Source organism: Barbatula barbatula, assembly GCF_947034865.1.
Source record: "Barbatula barbatula genome assembly, chromosome: 19".
Taxonomy (NCBI): Eukaryota; Metazoa; Chordata; class Actinopteri; order Cypriniformes; family Nemacheilidae; genus Barbatula; species Barbatula barbatula.
Window position 1 is genome coordinate 9,114,341 of NC_136782.1, and position 19,425 is coordinate 9,133,765.

Below are 19,425 nucleotides of genomic sequence, written 5' to 3' on the forward strand. Positions count from 1 at the left end.
CTGGGAGGCCAGTGAGATGATGTCCAGATTAAAGACTTGTGGGAGTCCCAGGACGCTCACTATATAACACAGAGGACATTGATTAGCCATTAATGATGCATTGAGAAGCCATCTCCCCCATCAGTACTCAATCATACCTCCACAAAGAAAGTGAGTGGGAGAGAAAGAGGGAGAGAGAGGAGGTCTTTTTTATTATATACAATTAAGACAATTAATTCAAGCTGTATGCAATTCTTAACATAATATGGCAATTTATAGAATATGTAGCTATACCTGTTTACCAAGGAGACAAAGGTAGATGTTGGGGTGGATTCACACAGAACGTGTGCTTGTATGCATGCAAAAATGTGTTCTGCTTTAAGAAAAAAAATCTGACAAACAGACATTTCTGTTCATCATACTTTAGTGTCTCGCTTCATACTTTGACAGCGTCAATTCAGAAGCAACATGTTTCAAAAAACCTGTTTTCCATTTTGTAATATTCACTCTTCAGTCACCTTAAAGATGGATACCATTTAAAAAAATATGTTTTTGGGTGGAATTTGAGAAAATAAAGACATTGCCCTCATCTCACGATCGCAATGCTCCAAGTCGTAATTAAACATTTAAAATGATCTTCATTTGTCTACATTTTCTGAGTGGTGCACCTTCTTTCCTAACTGGATGCATGTCCATCGGAAAGCAGAGCGCTTGCGCGTCTGAGGTTTTGGTTTTAAAACATGCAGGATTGAGAAAATAAAGTGGGCGAATGATGTTAAGAGAGTTATTAAGAGAGATAAAGTGCAGGACCTAATTGATGCGAGGTATAAGAGTTCAAAAGGACTTATTAAGATCTTTCGTAAAAAGAAAGGTCAAAAAGAAAATACAAGCAATACAAAAGTTATCCGTGCGGCTCCTGACGACATATTTATGTATAATGAAGTGAATTGATCAGTCTCTAAAATAATAATTATATATAATCTGTAAACTACAGCTTCTCCGACTAAAACTTCGGACAGATATCAATCGCACCCAAGCGCCTTATTCACTTAGAAGGGCAGAGCGGTAAGAAGTGATAATTCGAAAGGGAGATTGGTAACTGTCTCTCATAACATAGCGGGGTGGACTGAATAATAAATATCAATGCCATTTTCTCTTTGACAGACTCTTTGCGTTCGTCCCTTTCAGGAATGCTTTTCACGGGCGCGAACATGAAGTTTAGGATGCGTGATTCTGGTTGGCCCAAAGACCAAAAAAGATGTCGCTGTTAGCTGTTATCTTGATTCTGGTTGGCCAAAGGAATCCAGGTGTTTGACCGTTTCGGACACTCGAGAGTAGACGCCTAAGACCCCCCACACGGAGAAAAACTTTTCGGATTTACAGGATTTCACAGAAAAGCGACTAGTTTGCAGGTATGGTTTACTGTATACTTTTGCCTTAATGGCCTCAATGGCTACAAAGCAAAATTTACCAAAACCCCCAAATAAACTAAATGAAAAAAGTTGCCTTTTAGTTTTTTTATTTATTTAAAATAATTCATTAGATATTATAATATCTATATAATTAATGATTTCGGCCACTGTAACAGAGTAGTGAACATCATAGTGTGACAGCCATAATTGATGCATACATGTACTCACACACCCCTAAATATTTTACTTATTTGATTACATTTTATTTTATTTGGCAGTCCTGGAAGTAAAATGGAAGTAAAAAATTAGATCACACATCTAATTCTGATGTTAAAAGGACAATTTGTCTTTAAGATTTGTCACAGCTTTTCACAGAATAAAGTGTACGGAAGATGTAAGCACACACACAGACTCTTTCATGGAATCATTTTCTGACCCCAGGGAAATCTGTCACTCCATGCCAATGTCAGTTCCAGATCTCACACACACACGCACAAACACAAAGTCATCATCACTGCAGTCAAACAGCATTAATCTCTGTTCAGGGACTCGTGGAATAATTCAAATAACACATCCACCGCATTTCGTGTCACATCTCCACTTCCGCACTTGTGTGGCCCACACATTTCCAAGTGTGAACCGGACTGACACCTTTTCAGCAACACACACTAATCCTGGTTAACGTCAAGGGTGATTATTCTGTTGGTCAAATAGGTTGCATAATGTCTGATTATAATCCGCCTGTTTGCAGTTATTCTTCCACTGTTGTGAGAAAGCTCTATATTTAGATCCAGCATAAAAATCGTACAAATTCATGGAAATATTATTCACGAACATACATGTACATATATTTGCTAGGTTGACAAAACGGCAGCACATGCACATGAGCGCAGCGTGAATAGCGCAGTGTGGGGTTTGCTGCATAACTAAGCGTGTAGAGAGGAAGCCATCTTCTCTGGGTAGAGCCAAATGAATTCACAGAGGCTCTATGCAAATGTTCTCTGGGCTAACGAGCCTGGCTGCATGATTGGAGTGCCATTGAAATTCTTCTCTCGCACAGCACTGCTTCCTGCCTTCCTATCTCTCCATCCACATCTCTCTCTTTCTCTCTCTCTCCTGCGCCATCTTTCTCTAATCATAAGATCCATCCATCCATCCATCCATCGCAATCTATTTATCTATCTATCTGTCTATCTGTCTGTCTGTTTGTCTGTCGCTATCTGTCTGCCTGTCTGCCTGTCTATCGCTATCTGTCTGTCTGTCTATCTGTCTATCTATCTATCGCTATCTGTCTGCCTGTCTGCCTGTCTATCGCTATCTATCGCTATCTGTCTGTCTGTCTGTCTGTCTGTCTGTCTGTCTGTCTGTCTGTCTGTCTGACTGACTGTCTGACTGTCTGTCTGTCCTTTCGTTTGTCCGTCCGTCCATCCTCCCATACGTATCTATTCATCAATCTATCAATACATCCATCTGTATCTATCGATACATCGATCCGTTTCCATCCATCCATCCATCCATCCATCTCTATCTATATTTCTATCCATCCATAAATCAGTATCCATCTATCTAACCATCCATCACTCACATGAGATTATATCATGCAGTTCAATGCAGTTAACGTAACATCAATCCATCCCTTCAGCAGAGATTCTGATCTGAATGTTTTAATGTTTAGCTAACTCTCTTTCTTTCTTCCTTCTTCTCTCTCTCTCTCTCTCTCTCTCTCTCGGCCGTGTCCCTTCTTAAACAGGCGACGATGCTTTGCACCTGCTCTCCCTGTAAAACATCCAAACACGGCCGTGAATAAACAAGCCCGATCCTCCAGCCCTCCGCTCAAACCCACCACCACCGCTGCCGCCCGTAAACACACATCAATAAATAAACGCCTCCATTTCCCTCATCTCGCCCGGCACACACACAAACGCTCACAGTAGGTAGGATGCCTCTACACCTCCTTCCCTTTAGCACCTTGCACTTAAATGGAGATACAGAGAGAGGGATAAATAAATAAGGGGCGGGCAGGGCGTCTTTATCGGGCGGATACAAAACCATCAGTTTCAACCCTCCCTTCCCCCGGGGGCCATGGCGACACTGAGACTTAAAAGCACACACACCTCTCTCTGACCATCTGTCCATCTCCATCATGGCTCTCACTATCTGCATAATTCAGCACCTGCCACTCTTTCTTCTACTTTGTCCCTTCCTTCTTTATTTTTGTTGTGCCACTTTCTCCAGGAATATTGTCAATCTTTCTGTAAATCTCGGAATAAGAGAAGATGGGGAGGTTGGCTGGGGGAGCAGCTGGAGTGGAGGCACGCTCGACTAAAGAGAGCACTGATTACTCACGCTCACAAAGCAGCTCTCCATCTTCACCTCTGTGTGTGTGTGCTGCTTAGATTCTGGGGTCTAAATATGCAGATTGGAAGAAAATGGCTGTATGTAACAGACCGAGGGCTGGGCGGGATCAGCTGACTCTCTCTGCCATTCATTGATGCGGTTTAGGTTTACAGATAAACACTTTCTCACTTGCAGATAAAGCCTGGGATTTTTTTGAGCCGTGTTCCACAAAATATTTTAACAAAACATTTTTGGATCATTATTACTGTAAACATCTATTCATTCATTTAATCACAATTACATTCACTCATATACAGGTATGCTGCATTGCAAGTAAATCATTCGTAATCGCTTTTTCATTTGTATTAGGACACAAAAAACGAATCTCCCATGGTATTTCCCGCAATTGTTAAAGAAAAAAAAAATACCTTGGTGCCTCTACTATCCCTGTCAAAAGCGACAAAAGGACAAAAAATATATTTCTGTGTTTAAATGTGAGTGCAGAAATGCACTGGCGGACAGAAACGTCCCATCACATCATCCTGGTGAAATTCCTCCTCAGCGAGGAGAGTCCCCACTGGACTTCAGTTAGCCTATCTCTTCCCTCATCCATCAAACTCTCCTTCAGCACCTCCAAATAAAAAGCCATACACTCCATCCGCCGCTCAGACTATTGATTTATCCTCAGCCTCACTTTAAAGAACAATTTGTATAAAGCTATTCCATAATTCATGAGTCTGTGTATTGTTGTACCTCGTGACGTTTGAGGGGCATGTTAGGACATGACCGTGTTGTGCCGTGCCCCTGTAGCACATTTACAGTTTGGCCTTTATGTGCTGTCGCAATTTTCATTTTTCTTACATGCAAGCATTCACAAATGGGCATTCTTCTGTGAGATAATACATGAAAAATTACTAGCTAAAAGAAACTGATATGGAATTACATGAGGATCAGTATTGCAAATATTGACAAAATGTGAAGTGTTCAAAGGGTTGTTCACCCAAAAATGTAAATACTTTCATCATTAACACATCCTTATGTTATTCTAAACCCGTACAACTTTGCAGAACACAAATGAAGATATTTTGGAGAATGTTTGGGAACCAAACAACATTGGCCCCTATTGACTTTCATTGTATAGACAAAACCACAGATACATTTTTTCAAAATATCGTCTCCATATCAGTTTCTTTCAATTCCAAAGAGTCTGAACAACATTGAGGGTAAATATAAGATTTATTTTTAGTCAACTATCCCTTTACAGTTTTTCTCCATTGGTTTGGCTCATTTCTTGAAACAGAAATTACATTCTCAATACAACATGGACAAACCTCCAAACAACTTGGCAATTGTTTACAACAGAATTGAATTTCTCATTCATTTGATCAAATTGCAAATGTCTAAGTACATGTCTCAATGTCTCACTACATATTTGCAAATGATTAAGTACAGGTAGCCTACATTTAGCACAATTTCCAATTGAATTGATCTTGTTGATCTAAACTGATCGTCGATTCTCAGTCTAATGGTTGTTCGCTCCAAAACGTTTCAGCGTCATTTCATTGTATAAGTCATCACATGCACAATAGTCTGTTCAATTGTCAAAATTAGTCAAGAACATAATACCATGAATCCCTTGGAACATTTTATAAATGTATTACAGCAATTGACAGTCAGGTGAAACTAGAACTTGACTAACGAAGGAGGAGTTTCACACATCTCAGATGACCAATTAAACAGCATGTTTAGTTACCTGACAGGTGCTGTCCATGACTGTAAATGCTGCCAAACATGTATGTAAAGAGTCGACCTTGCAGGACCAGTACAATTTCTGAACATGGAGGCACCTGGCCAAGTAAATGAACAAGGGCAACTGCCTGCTCGAGGAAGAGGAGGTAGAGGAGGAAGAAGAGGAAGAACAGGAAGAACAGGAAGAAGAGGAAGAAGAGGAGGAAGAGGAGTAGTAAGGGTGCATGGTGATGGAATAGGGGGAAGAGGCAGAGGAGCACGAAGAAACCATGCTGTCCCGGATGAAATTCGGGCCACAATTATAGACCATGTCATCAACCATGGCCTCACAATGGCGGAGGCAGGTCGCTGAGTTCAGCCTAATGTGCCTCGCTCTACAGTGTGTGTGTGTGTGTGTGTGTGTTTGTGTGTGATAGGCCTACAGTAATATCTTACCTCAATGGTATGTTATGATACTAAAAATGACAAGAAAAACATTGGAAAAACACAGTTTTCCACAACAACCTTGCACAGGTGGCAGAGAAAAACTTCTCAATGAACAAGAGATCTGTAACATGGTGATGGCAAATAATGCCATCACAATGAGACACTGCAATCCTACAAGACAATGCCATATTCCAAAATGTCAACTTTATAAGCATCTCCACAATAGACCGTATATTGAAGAAGCATCAGATGACAATGAAGCAAATTTACAGGGTACCATTTGAGAGGAACTCTGATAGAGTGAAAGAGCTGCTGTACCAGTATGTACATGTAAGTCAGTTACTGGTGATCCAAAGCAGTGGTTCCCAAACTTTTTTCGCTTCAGTATTACGTGATTTGTGTATCCAGGTACGAAAATATTTGATTTACATTTCAGTAAGCCTAGTCATTGATGCTTTCCCCCCTCCCCTTTCTGTCAAATACCCCCTGTAGTACCTCTGCATAGGGGTACATGTACCCCAGGTTTGGAACCACAGGAGTAGTGGCCAGTAGTAAATTGATCTAGTGGAGAACATAGAACATTCCTATGTAATTGTCTGTAACTGTAGTGTTTGACTGATTTGATGTTTTCTTTTTTTCCGCTATTGTAGAGAATATTTACATTTACTCACTTGGCTGACGCTTTTATCCAAAGCGACTTACAAGTAGTTCTTTTTTCTGCATTAAGAGTTTTGAGAACGTCTGGTCTGTTTCAAGAAATGAGCCAAAGCAATTTAGAAGGATCTTTGTCATTTTCGTGGCACTGACTGTTTATATGGGAAAGGAATTTAGTTTTGAAGCATGAGTGAACAGTTTTGGGAGAGATGTTAGCTTTTGCAAGTGAGCTATAGTGTTGTGCTGAACTGTAAGACTGTTTTGCCAAATTATCTTAGAATTTTGAGAATGTAATTTCTGTTTCAAGAAATGAGCCAAACCAATGGAGAAAAACTAAGACATGTTGTGTATGTCAACATAAACTTATTTAAACCTCAACTTCTGTTAGTGTTTTAACTTCTCTACCAGACACTGTCCACTCTTACTCTCAGTTGCTAACCTAAAACAGATCTAGTAACTTTCTGTTCAAAATCCCACTGTCATATTCAGTTTCCTTTCTCTGAGCTTTCTCCGTACAAGTGTTTGTTTCTGGGAAGTCTGTCCAGGTTGGAGTTTATGCCCCTCGCAGCAGGAAATCTGTCAGCCGCTCTGAATGTGTTTGTGGCATGCGCACAACTGTGAAAGCACGGGACTGTATGTATGTATGTGTGTGTGTGTGGCGCCATGGTGGTACTCTAATAAAAAAAGATTCACACTGCGATGCATCCTCGCACCTTCCTCATTCAGACCGTCGTTTCATACTCGTTGCCATGGAGATAAGATAAAACTCACACTGTTTTGGGCTTATAGACGAGGAGGAGAATAATCTGAGCAAACTGCCTGATGGAAACTCATGAATACACACACACACTGGTGCATACATTTCCCAAACACAATCTCTCCAAGACCACCAAGAGGGTTTACAAGAACATGTACTTTGTGTAGATTTTAAACCAACAGATTTTAAGCAAACGGTTCTCTCCTGCCCATTTAACCCTTGCAAAACCCCGTCCTCCTTCGTTCCTTGTGGCTATGTCCGACAAGCTTTCGGTATCAGACATGCTTGCTCATACATGTAATATTAATAAATCAATAATTATTATATTCCACCTTAAAACACCACTTCCCGGACGCTTCCGATTACAATTTGTGTAATGATTCCAACAATATCTTGTCTCGTATATGTAACATGCAGGTTGTCGCACTTGTTTGTTTCTCGGAGAAAATAGCGGTGTCAGTCACAAAGCACATAATATCGCCGTTATTATTGGTCAGATCGCCTGTCAATCAAACTGCTTGCGAAAGTTTAATTGTCTCACAGTTTGTGGATGTATCCATGCGCAACACTCCTGGATTTATCAGGTAGTCAAATATTGACATGTTAAACACACAAGAGCGCTTCGGCGTGGCGACATTCCTGCCTTGACCAGCTCAATTTCAGTTACTGTCATCTGTATATTGTTTAGTGCATGCATGGCAACGTAGCGTACATGTACGAAATGGTGAGGTCGAGGACAGGAGGACGAAGAGAAAAAGGAATTAAAAGGACAAATGAAGGACGGGGGTGGGTTAAAAAAGATCTGGATTAAAAAGATCAACACTATGTCTTTTACTGGACTGTAAAAAATATGTTGACTCTGAATGCTTAATACAAAGAAAGATGATAGACAAAAAATCGGGACTCTATTTTATAAAGAAAAGCATTTTATTATTTTATAGTTTCAGCAATTTTTTTGTGATTTTTTGTTGTTGTATGGTTTACCTTGAAGTGTCAAAGATGAAGTAGAACCACACACACACACAAACACACACATTCACAAACGGCACTACTTTTTAAAATTTACTGCAAACAGTTTTCCTCGCCCTTCATATAAATAGTCCTATCAGCATAATGATTCCACATCGCACATGCTGACGGTCTTATTTCTTTATTTCTTTTCCATTTTAGATCAATAATTTAGAATCCCACCATCTTTTTTACATTTCATTAAAGTCATGCGCCTGGCAGTTATGAGCCCCATCCTGGTATCATCAATGGGGGAGGGGCAATAAAAAATGGATTTGGAGGAAAAGTGAACATCACACTGGAAAAGCACTGATGTAAATGCAGACCCTATGTTCAGCCACACATGTGCGTGTATAAACTACAGAATAACACTTTTGCACTTTTTACACTACATGGTCTAAGTGACACAATACCAATTTTTCATCCCACGTAGAACGTGTAAAGACGAAAACACCATGTGGATTTCCATCTTCTCAGATCTGTTTTAGGTCTCTTATTTCACATACTGCATGTGGAAATAAATCAGATATGCATCGGATACGTAATGCATCTTCTATGTAAGCCGGCAAATATTTCTGGTAATGTGAGTCGTTCATCATTGAAAAGCATTGGTGGTCAATGACGTCAAATCGTTACAGTATCAATGACATTACAGTAGACACCAACCACGATCACATGACAATTTGAATAACTGTGTTTTTTTTCCCAATAGTATTTTTTTTCAATGGCGCAAAGCTTAGCTGGGCAATAAAAACAAAAACTTGTATAATCATTTCGTCTGCGTCCATTGCACAATTTTTTCCTTTGCGTCTTTATCGGGTCCGTATGCCTTCATTGTATTGTTTCACAAATGGTGCAGGCCCGGTACAAGGCTGGGTCGACTGGGGGGGATAATTAAATATTCTGGTAGGGCAGATTATGATCATACTTTATTGCATTCATAATTTTGACATTTTTCTGTGATTAAACTGAAAGATCATTATTTACTAGAGCAAACAAATAAGTTGTAAGTATTTAATAAGAAGAATTTAATAATTTTAATTGTCAGCTGGATATTTTTGTAGGGGCCCAAGAAAAGATCTGGGCCAACCCTGAAAATTTATAGAGTAAAAACAGACCCCAGATAACGAATTGGAACTGGGCATCAAGACCTGTGGTTTAAGTGCGATGTTGGATGAAGTCCGTGTAGACTAGCTGTTCATTTTTTGTGTGAAACTTGTAAAAGAGAACTGTTCAAGAAAAAGTTGAGAATGTTTCTGCTGATTGTTTTGTGCCAGAGATGTAAAGTGTTGACTCTTTGTCTGTAAATCAACAGACACTTGTAAATCTTCTGCATATTAAACTGCATAAAAGAGAAAATATCTTATGAAAAGTGCATACTTGGAGTTGAAGATAAAAATATTTATCTTTCGTCCACGGCTGCAGCAGCCTCATCGGCATAAAGCGGCTGCCTCGCGTCAATTCCACCGCTCACCGTGTACCATGGGAATGCCCCATGATGCGAATCGGGCTGCGCGATTGCCTTGAACGAGTGTCAATCTCGTCTTTCGCAAAGGTTGAAAATATTTGTCTGATCCCTTCCCTCACGCGAAAATAATGATCTGTTCCCGCGAATAATAAAAAGCGTGGAACGTGATTGTTCGCGTTTGGTGTAAACCCTGAATAAGGGGTTCTTAACTAAAACAATGATGGACTATTGAAAGGCAGTGTAATTTAACCAGTAAATCCTGCTCTAACTCCTCATCGCTCATCCTGATCCTCTTACACATCTCTCCATCTTAAACATGAGACACACAGCAGAAATCAGCTTACACACAGACACACGCTCTGTCCGGTCCTACCACATTCACTGCCAACATCACAAATACTAAGGTATAACCGTATGATGTCATCACTGTACCATTATATCCCCTACGTGGATCAAACCCATGACCATAGCGTTGTTTGCGTCTTGCAATACAAGTTGAGAGTCAAGATAAAGCCAGCGGGCCAAAATGCAGATTTTAGTCATGAGGAAGTGGATAATTTGAATTTTCGGTGTGTCTTTTAAAATCGATTGATGTGCTGGCTAATCTTTAAGCAAAGAGTGACAGAGTTGGTTTACGAGACTTAGAAGTGTGACCTTCTGTTAATCCATTAAAGCGACCGGTTAATCAATTAAGCAAGAAGCGACAACGCCACACAAGGGACGACGCCACACACAAACACACAAGATTATCCCTGTGGATATTTTCCCACAAACCCCTCAGATGACCATTTACACATCGGTATCAGTGACAAGAGAAAGGGGAGCCCGTGCACATAATAGATCAATACGTGCTGGAAACCTCCGGCCCCCTTATACTGATAAACATTGACACTGAGGCCAAAGCAGATCAATGCGCGGTCCTGCATGAAGGGCAGGGAGACGCGCACCTCCATTGAGAAAGATGAACTGAGCGAGCGGAGAGAGAATCAACTCACTGATTCCATCTGACTTGGCCACTGTAAGCAGCACCTATTGATTTTCCAATCAACTGAAGGGCCAGGGTTCACACAGACGGTGCGGACGCACACACAGCGCTACTTGGGGTAGGAAGTCCGCTGCACGGGGAAACCGATGCCTTGTTTGAACTCTCGCACACAACGGACTTTTGGCAGAATCATTTCGCTGTCTATAGAGTCAATTTGATAAAGTGGGAAATCACTTGTCCACATTAGACTGGATTTTTTACTCTCCTCAGTCATTTTCTAAGTCTGTGTTTTACATGTCGGGATTTATCGAAAATAAAATGTATGTTATTACATTAATATACCCTAATGTCATTTAAAAACCTGTAAATGACCTGTCAAACACAAAAAGAAGATATTTTATGAAATGGCTCAGTGGTTTTGTGTTCATAAAATGGAAGTAAACATTCTTCAAAATATCTTCTTTTGTGTTCCGGAGAAGAAAGAATGTCATGCTGGTTTGGAATGATGTGAGAATAAATAAATGACACAATATTTTTATTTATGGGTAATTAATGAATTTAACACAATATAAAGGTATAATATATAAACATTTTGTAAGGTAACATAAATTGTATTCAGAGAAACATCTTGAATTAAGTTTGTGTTCTTGCTCGGGTGGAGCGTTTGGCTTTTCTGTGATTTTGTTTTAAGAATAAATCTATGAAAAATTTGTGTGGTATTTCTTAAATGAAAATGACCAACAATGAAAGATTTATGAGAAAGTTGAACAAGACAAAAATATTTTTGTGCATTTGCACTGCACAAAACACACATGTATATGGTAGAAACTATATGTCATACGGGGCAGTGCGTTGACAAAAAACAAATAGTGTCAGTACATCACAAATTACAGTATATCACAAGATGTTTATCTATGTCAATGAGATAATAGCCATCTAGCTAACAGTGCTGGGGGCAACAAATGACAATTTGCAATGTGCAAGACAAACATCAACCTTAAAATGATGTATAGATATTTCTTTAAAAAATGATTTGTATAACAGCACATACAGGTATGTGTAATGAGTATTTATTCATGTTAATAGTCTGGTCATTATATGTCTTTATCCAACTCCATTTTGTCGAATTGTCCCTTTTTCAATGTGTCTATTCAATCCAGACAAAATGGAAGACATTGAGAGAGGCTAAAATAAATTAAGACTGATTAAGCAAACTCCCCATGCAAGACTGTGAGAGAAACTTGAGCCAGACTGAAATCCAGGAGAGGATTTTCATCTTTATTTTAATTAAACCTTGGAATAAAACCCCTCAGATTCAATGAAATAAGGGAAAATACAAAAGCAAACTCTCGAATGCAAATCCTAGTCGTGCAGTCTACAATACATTTTTTACACATACACTTAATGCAGCCCAAAAGAGTCCTGCTTCAGGGGTCAGCAACCATTCATAAGCATTACATTATATTCATAATCTCGTAGGATATTTACATCACTGTGCTAAAGAAACAAAATCATAGTTCTGAAAGTAAAGAAATATTTATATAACTGCACTATTCGACCCTGCATCCAATAAATACCTATTCTACCAATATGCACTTGGTAGAAGCTTTTGTCATAGTGACTTACAGTACAATACATTCAAGTTATATCATACATGATATTTTATCAGTATGTGTATTTCCTGGAATTGAACCCACAACCTTGGTGTTGCAAGTGCCATGTTTTATGCAATCTACTGTACAATGCTGAGAAAAGTGTAAATGCTATTTTTTGTTCCGCAATTATCTGAAACTTTCTAACAGTGGGTGCAAATAAAATGGGTGCAAATAAAATGGAAGAAGGTTTACAGCAAGACAATGTAAATGACATTAAACATTTCAACAGACAGGAAATTTAAAACACAGGTGAGATTCCTGTCATATCTCAACTGTTTCTCCTAGTTTTTTATTACACATATATACACTCACCTAAAGGATTATTAGGAACACTGTACTAATACTGTGTTTGACCCCCTTTCGCCTTCAGAACTGCCTTAATTCTACGTGGCATTGATTCAACAAGGTGCTGAAAGAATTCTTTAGAAATGTTGGCACATATTGATAGGATAGCATCTTGCATTTGATGGAGCATTATTCTGCTGGAAGTAGCCATCAGAGGATGGGTACATGGTGGTCATAAAGGGATGGACATGGTCAGAAACAATGCTCAGGTATGCCGCGGCATTTAAACAATGCCCAAATGGCACTAAGGGGCCTAAAGTGTGCCAAGAAAACATCCCTCACACCATTACACCACCACCACCACCAGCCTGCACAGTGGTAACAAGGCATGATGGATCCATGTTCCCATTCTGTTTACGCCAAATTCTGACTCTACCATCTGAATGTCTCAACAGAAATCGAGACTCATCAGACCAGGCAACATTTTTCCAGTCTTCAACTGTCCAATTTTGGTGAGCTCGTGCAAATTGTAGCCTCTTTTTCCTATTTGTAGTGGAGATGAGTGGTACCCGGTGGGGTCTTCTGCTGTTGTAGCCCATCCGCCTCAAAATAGCTTAAATCACCTTTTTTTCCCATTCTGACATTCAGTTTGGAGTTCAGGATATTGTCTTGACCAGGACCACACCCATAAATGCATTGAAGCAACTGCCATGTGATTGGTTGATTAGATAATTGCATTAATGAGAAATTGAACAGGTGTTCCTAATAATCCTTTAGGTGAGTGTATGTTTCCACTAGGTTTAAAATGTAGACATTGAATGTAATGTAAGTCAGACAAATGGATGAAATGTAAATATAATTTCAACAACACCAACTAAGCACAGATTTGCTAAATCAAGCCAATATTACTGAAAGATGTCCTATAAAGTTACACATTTCATATCAAATGTATCCGAAACTACATTATCTCAGCTTTATTATTATATAGCTTTATATAATTGTATCCATTTCTATTTCTCTTTAAGCTATTTTAGGATGAACATATGAGACACCTGAGAACCCTATCAAATCTGAAAGAGCAACGTTTTTTCTTTTGTTAAAATAACTAGCATATACTATTACACGTGCCAAAGGTTGCCAGCCCCTTGAAATCTAATATGTACCGTATAATATCCACTTCACCAAACTTTGAAACCAGAAAGACCTTTCAGTCCTTTGCATGACAGAGCAAATAAACCTCAGTCAAAAAACAGCATATACAACAAGCCTTCCTGTACAGACATATGCTAACATGTATACAGTATATATAGATACAGGGTATATCAAATATATACAGTAAATTGGCCGATACAGAAAAACAGATTATAAATGAGAAGTTAGATACACTTCAAGTGTCTTACCTGGGACGATGGAGACAGTGTCCTTCTCCCAGGACACCACACTGACGTACTCCTGCACAGCAGAGGGGATGAGGCACTTGAAGACGGCCACGTTGCCCCGCATGGACCTCTGGTCCGCCACGCGAACCGTGTAGGGCTCCCTGAACACTGTTAATGATGAAGCAGCAGAGAAACACATATTAGGAGAGTTCAGCTGGTCAAAGTCGGTGTTTTCATGCACATTATGGTGTATCAATATATATATCCACAAAACTCAAACATATAACAGACTCTTAAAAACCTAAATAATAAATAAACATTAAACACTTTTTACTGAAAAATGCACAAGATAACACGTATTTAAGAGAATAACTCTCAAAATGCAGTTATACGAAAAGCATGCTGGAAATATGAGTACTCTGCCCAATTGTAACTGTTTTATGTTAACACAACACAACTCCTTTATGTTGTCCCAACATGAATAGATTCAGTTGGCTAGACATAAAAAAAATCACGTTGTCACCAACTTCCAAAAGTTGTGTTGATTTAACTTGAAACCCAGTGAATTGAACAGAGTGTATGTGTTTATTGTCATGAACTGTGACAGAGAACCCAAGTGCAGGCAGCAAAACGGGGATAAAGGGGTTAACAAGGACTTTAATGAATAACAGGAACAAAACAAAAACCCACGAGGGGTTAACAAAACAGGGTACACAATAAACTGAACTAACTAAAGACTTAACACTTGACAAGAACTACAACTACAAAACACCTAGACTAACAGAACACTCACACTGACTAGACTAACAACTCCAAGACATGGCATGGCATTAAGCATGAAACAGGTAAAGCATACCAGTACAACGAACGAGCACAAGACAATAGACAAGAGGGCATTAAATAGGGGAACAAACACAGGATAATTACTAAGGGGCAGGTGAAGGTAATGAAACACTAATGGGAAGGCTAACGAGACAAAAGGGCGGGAAACACTGACGAGACACGAGAAAGCACATGGCAAGTCAGAATCAAAACAAAGCCATGTCTTTCTCACACAAAACCTAAGGCTATGCCATGACTCCGCTGCAAGACCAAGAATAAACATGACATGATAGCAGAATCATGACACAAGCCCCCCCTTAAATGAACACCTCCAGGTGTTCATCAAGGGGTAGACTGACAAGACAAGGCAGACTGGGACAACGACAAGACAAAGCAAAACATGGTAAACAAGATTAGGTGCAGACAAGAGTATATAACAAAAGGGTTGGGGTGACATAATAAAAATAACAAACAAGGGAGGGGGGGAGGGGAACAACAAAGTTCATGGGGGGTTGACTTGAGTCCATGGGGGGAACACCTGAGTTCATGGGGGGGAAGTCCAAAGGGAGTGGGACATGGGGGAACAGTTTCTGTCCCGGAAGCGCGGAGTCCCAGGGGACTTAGGGGACACCCTGGGGGGCGGCGCTCGAGAGCGCGAAGTCCCAGGGGCTCTTGGAGTGGCCGGCTGAGGAACAGGACTTGACGCTGGCTGGAAGGCCGGCTGAGGAACAGGACTTGACGCCGGCTGGAAGGCCGGCTGGGCAGGACTTGACGCCGGCTGGAAGGCCGGCAGGGCAGGACTTGACACTGGACTGGGGACAGGAAGGACCACCGGACTTGGGACCACCGGACTTGGGACCACCGGACTTGGGACCACCGGACTTGGGACCACCGGACTTGGGACCACCGGACTTGACGGGACCACCGGACTTGACGGGACCACCGGACTTGACGGGACCACCGGACTTGACGGGACCACCGGGACGGCATTGGACACAGGCTGCAGCATCGCCTGGGCTTGCTTCTGTGCCCTCCTTCTTTGCCTTTTCCTTCTTAATCGCGCCACCCGTCCGGTGGTTGGCCGAAGAAAGGAGACGAAGGGCAGGTCTGGCTCCGGATTGGAGGCCTCCGAAGAGGACCCCCAGGATTCCCGCCTTCCTCGTTTGCCACCCAAGCTGACTGCGGGTGGGGAGGCAGAAGGTGGTGGAGCGGAGGGCGTGGCAATGCCCAGAACCCCGACCTGCAGGACACGACCCTCCAGGCTGGTGGACATCTGTCCCGGAGTAGTGGAGCCCGGGCGAAGATCAGTGCCCAAAGAGTCAGCAGACACCGTCCCCGAATCCCCCCTCCCCCACTCACCGCGAATGCCGGCAAGCAGAACAGGAGCCGCGGAGCTCGAGCCGGGCGGAGCTGAGTCCCCCGGGGCGGCGACAGTCAGGGCGCAATCCTCCTGGACGCTAGCCAATGGGGCGGGTACCCCGACTGGAACTCTGGCCTCGTCCCGGTTGATCACGAACCTGACCATATCGTCAAACCCCAGGGGCTTAAGCATCCTCTTCTCCGATGGCGTGAGACGGTTGGTGAGGCAGCCATCAAAGATCACCTTTAACTCTGCATCACCGAACTCAGTATCCCTCGCCACCGAAGAAAATGCCCTGGCGAACTCCCGCGTCCCATGATCCCCCTGACGGAACCCAAACAGCAAGTGGGCAAGGCGAGATCGCAGGAACGATGCTGAACTCTCCATGTTGGCTGCCTGCTGGGTTCTGTTATGGCTCGTTCGTTCTGTCATGAACTGTGACAGAGAACCCAAGTGCAGGCAGCAAAACGGGGATGAAGGGGTTAACAAGGACTTTAATGAATAACAGGAACAAAACAAAACCCCACAAGTGGGTAACAAAACAGGGTACACAATAAACTGAACTAACTAAAGACTAAACACTTGACAAGAACTACAACTACAAAACACCTAGACTAACAGAACACTCACACTGACTAGACTAACAACTCCAAGACATGGCATGGCATTAAGCATGAAACAGGTAAAGCATACCAGTACAACAAACGAGCACAAGACAATAGACAAGAGGGCATTAAATAGGGGAACAAACACAGGATAATTACTAAGGGGCAGGTGAAGGTAATGAAACACTAATGGGAAGGCTAACGAGACAAAAGGGCGGGAAACACTGACGAGACACGAGAAAGCACATGGCAAGTCAGAATCAAAACAAAGCCATGTCTTTCTCACACAAAACCTAAGGCTATGCCATGACTCCGCTGCAAGACCAAGAATAAACATGACATGATAGCGAATCATGACAGTTTATAAATATAAAATTAATATGCACGGTACACCGACATACAGTATGTAAAACAAACTTGTATTCTGCACGCCATTAATAGTGATTGATCTTTTGACAGCCCTAGTTTAAACACAGGTGCATTCTTTCACACATCTCACCTGCCTAGTTATGAAAGGCTTCCTTAAGATGTATTAATCAAATAAAAATAGCACACCCTTAAATCAATGCTTCTCCACCAGTTGGAAATGAATGCTGTAAACATATTTACTCAGAAAGGATCAATTTATTCATAAAATAATACAAATAAAAAAGATTCATTTTGTAAAAGGCTGTGGGGTTTAGAGAGGGTCAGGCCATGTGAGTTCAGAAAGTGGCCTTTTAATAAATCAACCCGACGATGCTTACAGGCGGCGTTGAGCGAATGGCCCCGTTCAGCCCCTGGAGCTGTCAAAAACATTTGTCCCCGCTAAGGGGAACCTCTCTGCACCTGACAACTGGAACCTTACGCAAAATCAACCGAGGAGAGCACAAAGGGAAAGGGCTTCGAAAATGTTATTTACGGGAGAGGAGATCCTCCTACGGTGAGGGCCGACGGGGAGCGCGAGCAGATTAAAGGAGGCGCCGAATTTCATTTTAATTTCAGCGAATCAATTTGTACAGTGTCTTTCATCAACATCTATTTACTTACGGATTTTAATTTCTGCCTGGTTTCTTTGGGGAAGTAACGCGAGACGCAGAGCGAGGCCATTTCATTCACGAACATGATGGTGCAAATTTGATCACGCAGTTGGGGAATGTTTCGAGAGAACTCCGCGGGTGTTGCAATTGGATTCGAGTCCAATTCGACTACGCAGCTTTTTCATCCCATCAGAAAAGAGACCAATCATACGAATTTGCCCGACGTGGCAGTCGCCCACAGCCACGCTCTGAGGCCACCACCGACCCAACCTGCCCCCCCTCCCTGGCTCTCTTTCACTCGCTACCTCTATTTCTATATATAATTAACGCCTGGCTTGCAGGCGAATTTCCTCAGTCATTAATAATGGCTTCTGCCAGGTGCCAGTGTCACCCACCGAGAGGCGAATCAGTCTGATATTTAAACCGCTGACACCTGAGATTGTCTGCATTTCATTCGCTTTTATTCTTTCTTCATAACCAATTCATCGCTTTGTAAAAATATAAATGCAAATGCATAAGTGAGTTTAACCGAGTTAAAATTGGCTGTTTATATTCGGCCTGCGTTAACTAACCGCCTTCTTATTGATGCAGATGAGGTTTGAATCGATAAAACGAATCAATACAACTCCCTATTACACACGGGGCTCCATAGTCTACAAATAATCATTTATTGAGTCATTGATTGACTGCGAGTCCCGGGCCTTATTGAATTTCTAAAGATAAACTAACTCGAATGGGCCCCTATTAGGTCGTTTTATTTTCAGCTCAAACACGACTGGAAGTCGCCGTGCACCTGCAGAGGAACTTTGTGTTTTACAGTGGTCGGAAAGGCGTAAACAAGCCAGAACATCCTCGTGGCTTCAATAATGCATGCATACGATTCACAAACGAATCTGCAGACAACAATAGCAGATACAAATTTTTACAGGCAAACGACTCTGTCTTCATGTGTGGCATCATTAGAATGTTACTGATGCCTGACTATACTCATCCGTTGCTTAGGAACCGACTGAAACGCGCCGCTCTTTCTCTCATTCCGCACAGGGAGAAGTGAGTCCCGTATCACTATTGTTTAAATAATTAACTTGAGAGAAACCAAATACCGCATTTACTTATTCATGACGCAAAAGGAGAAAAAGAAACGGAGTGAATATGAAGGAGGTGGCATGCCACGCTCATTATTGGAATAGTGAAGAAATGGACGTGACTCGTCGGGGCGTGTGAAGACGGGGAAACAAAGAACAGAGAAAGAAGATGCGAGTGCGTGTCGTGAATCACCTGTCGCGCTAGGCGCACGAGGGCTGTGTTTAACCCTCAGAATGACCTCACATAAACTCAAGGCACGATGCGGGACAGTCTTCACTGTCAGTAGGCATGTCTTTGCTTATTTAGTTGGCATTGTGCAGGTGATGCAGTTGACACAGATCATATTATGGGATTACATTTTTTCCTTTTGAGAATGCTGTGAAAGTCATGAAAGTTAAGACCTATTTGAGAATTTTTTTTTTTTAGAGAAACAAGTATA

General features: G+C 41.5%; 1 protein-coding gene across 2 annotated transcripts in view; it reads right to left on the minus strand.

Moving 5' to 3' along the window:
• The window catches only part of dscaml1 (Down syndrome cell adhesion molecule like 1), a 107,562-nt gene that overhangs the window by 74,474 nt on the left and 13,663 nt on the right, over positions 1-19,425 (minus strand). For both annotated transcript variants that reach the window (XM_079480932.1, XM_079480931.1), the window contains exon 3: positions 14,116-14,262. In XM_079480932.1, the coding sequence (XP_079337058.1) occupies positions 14,116-14,262 (147 nt within the window). The remainder of the gene's footprint in view (positions 1-14,115; positions 14,263-19,425) is intronic.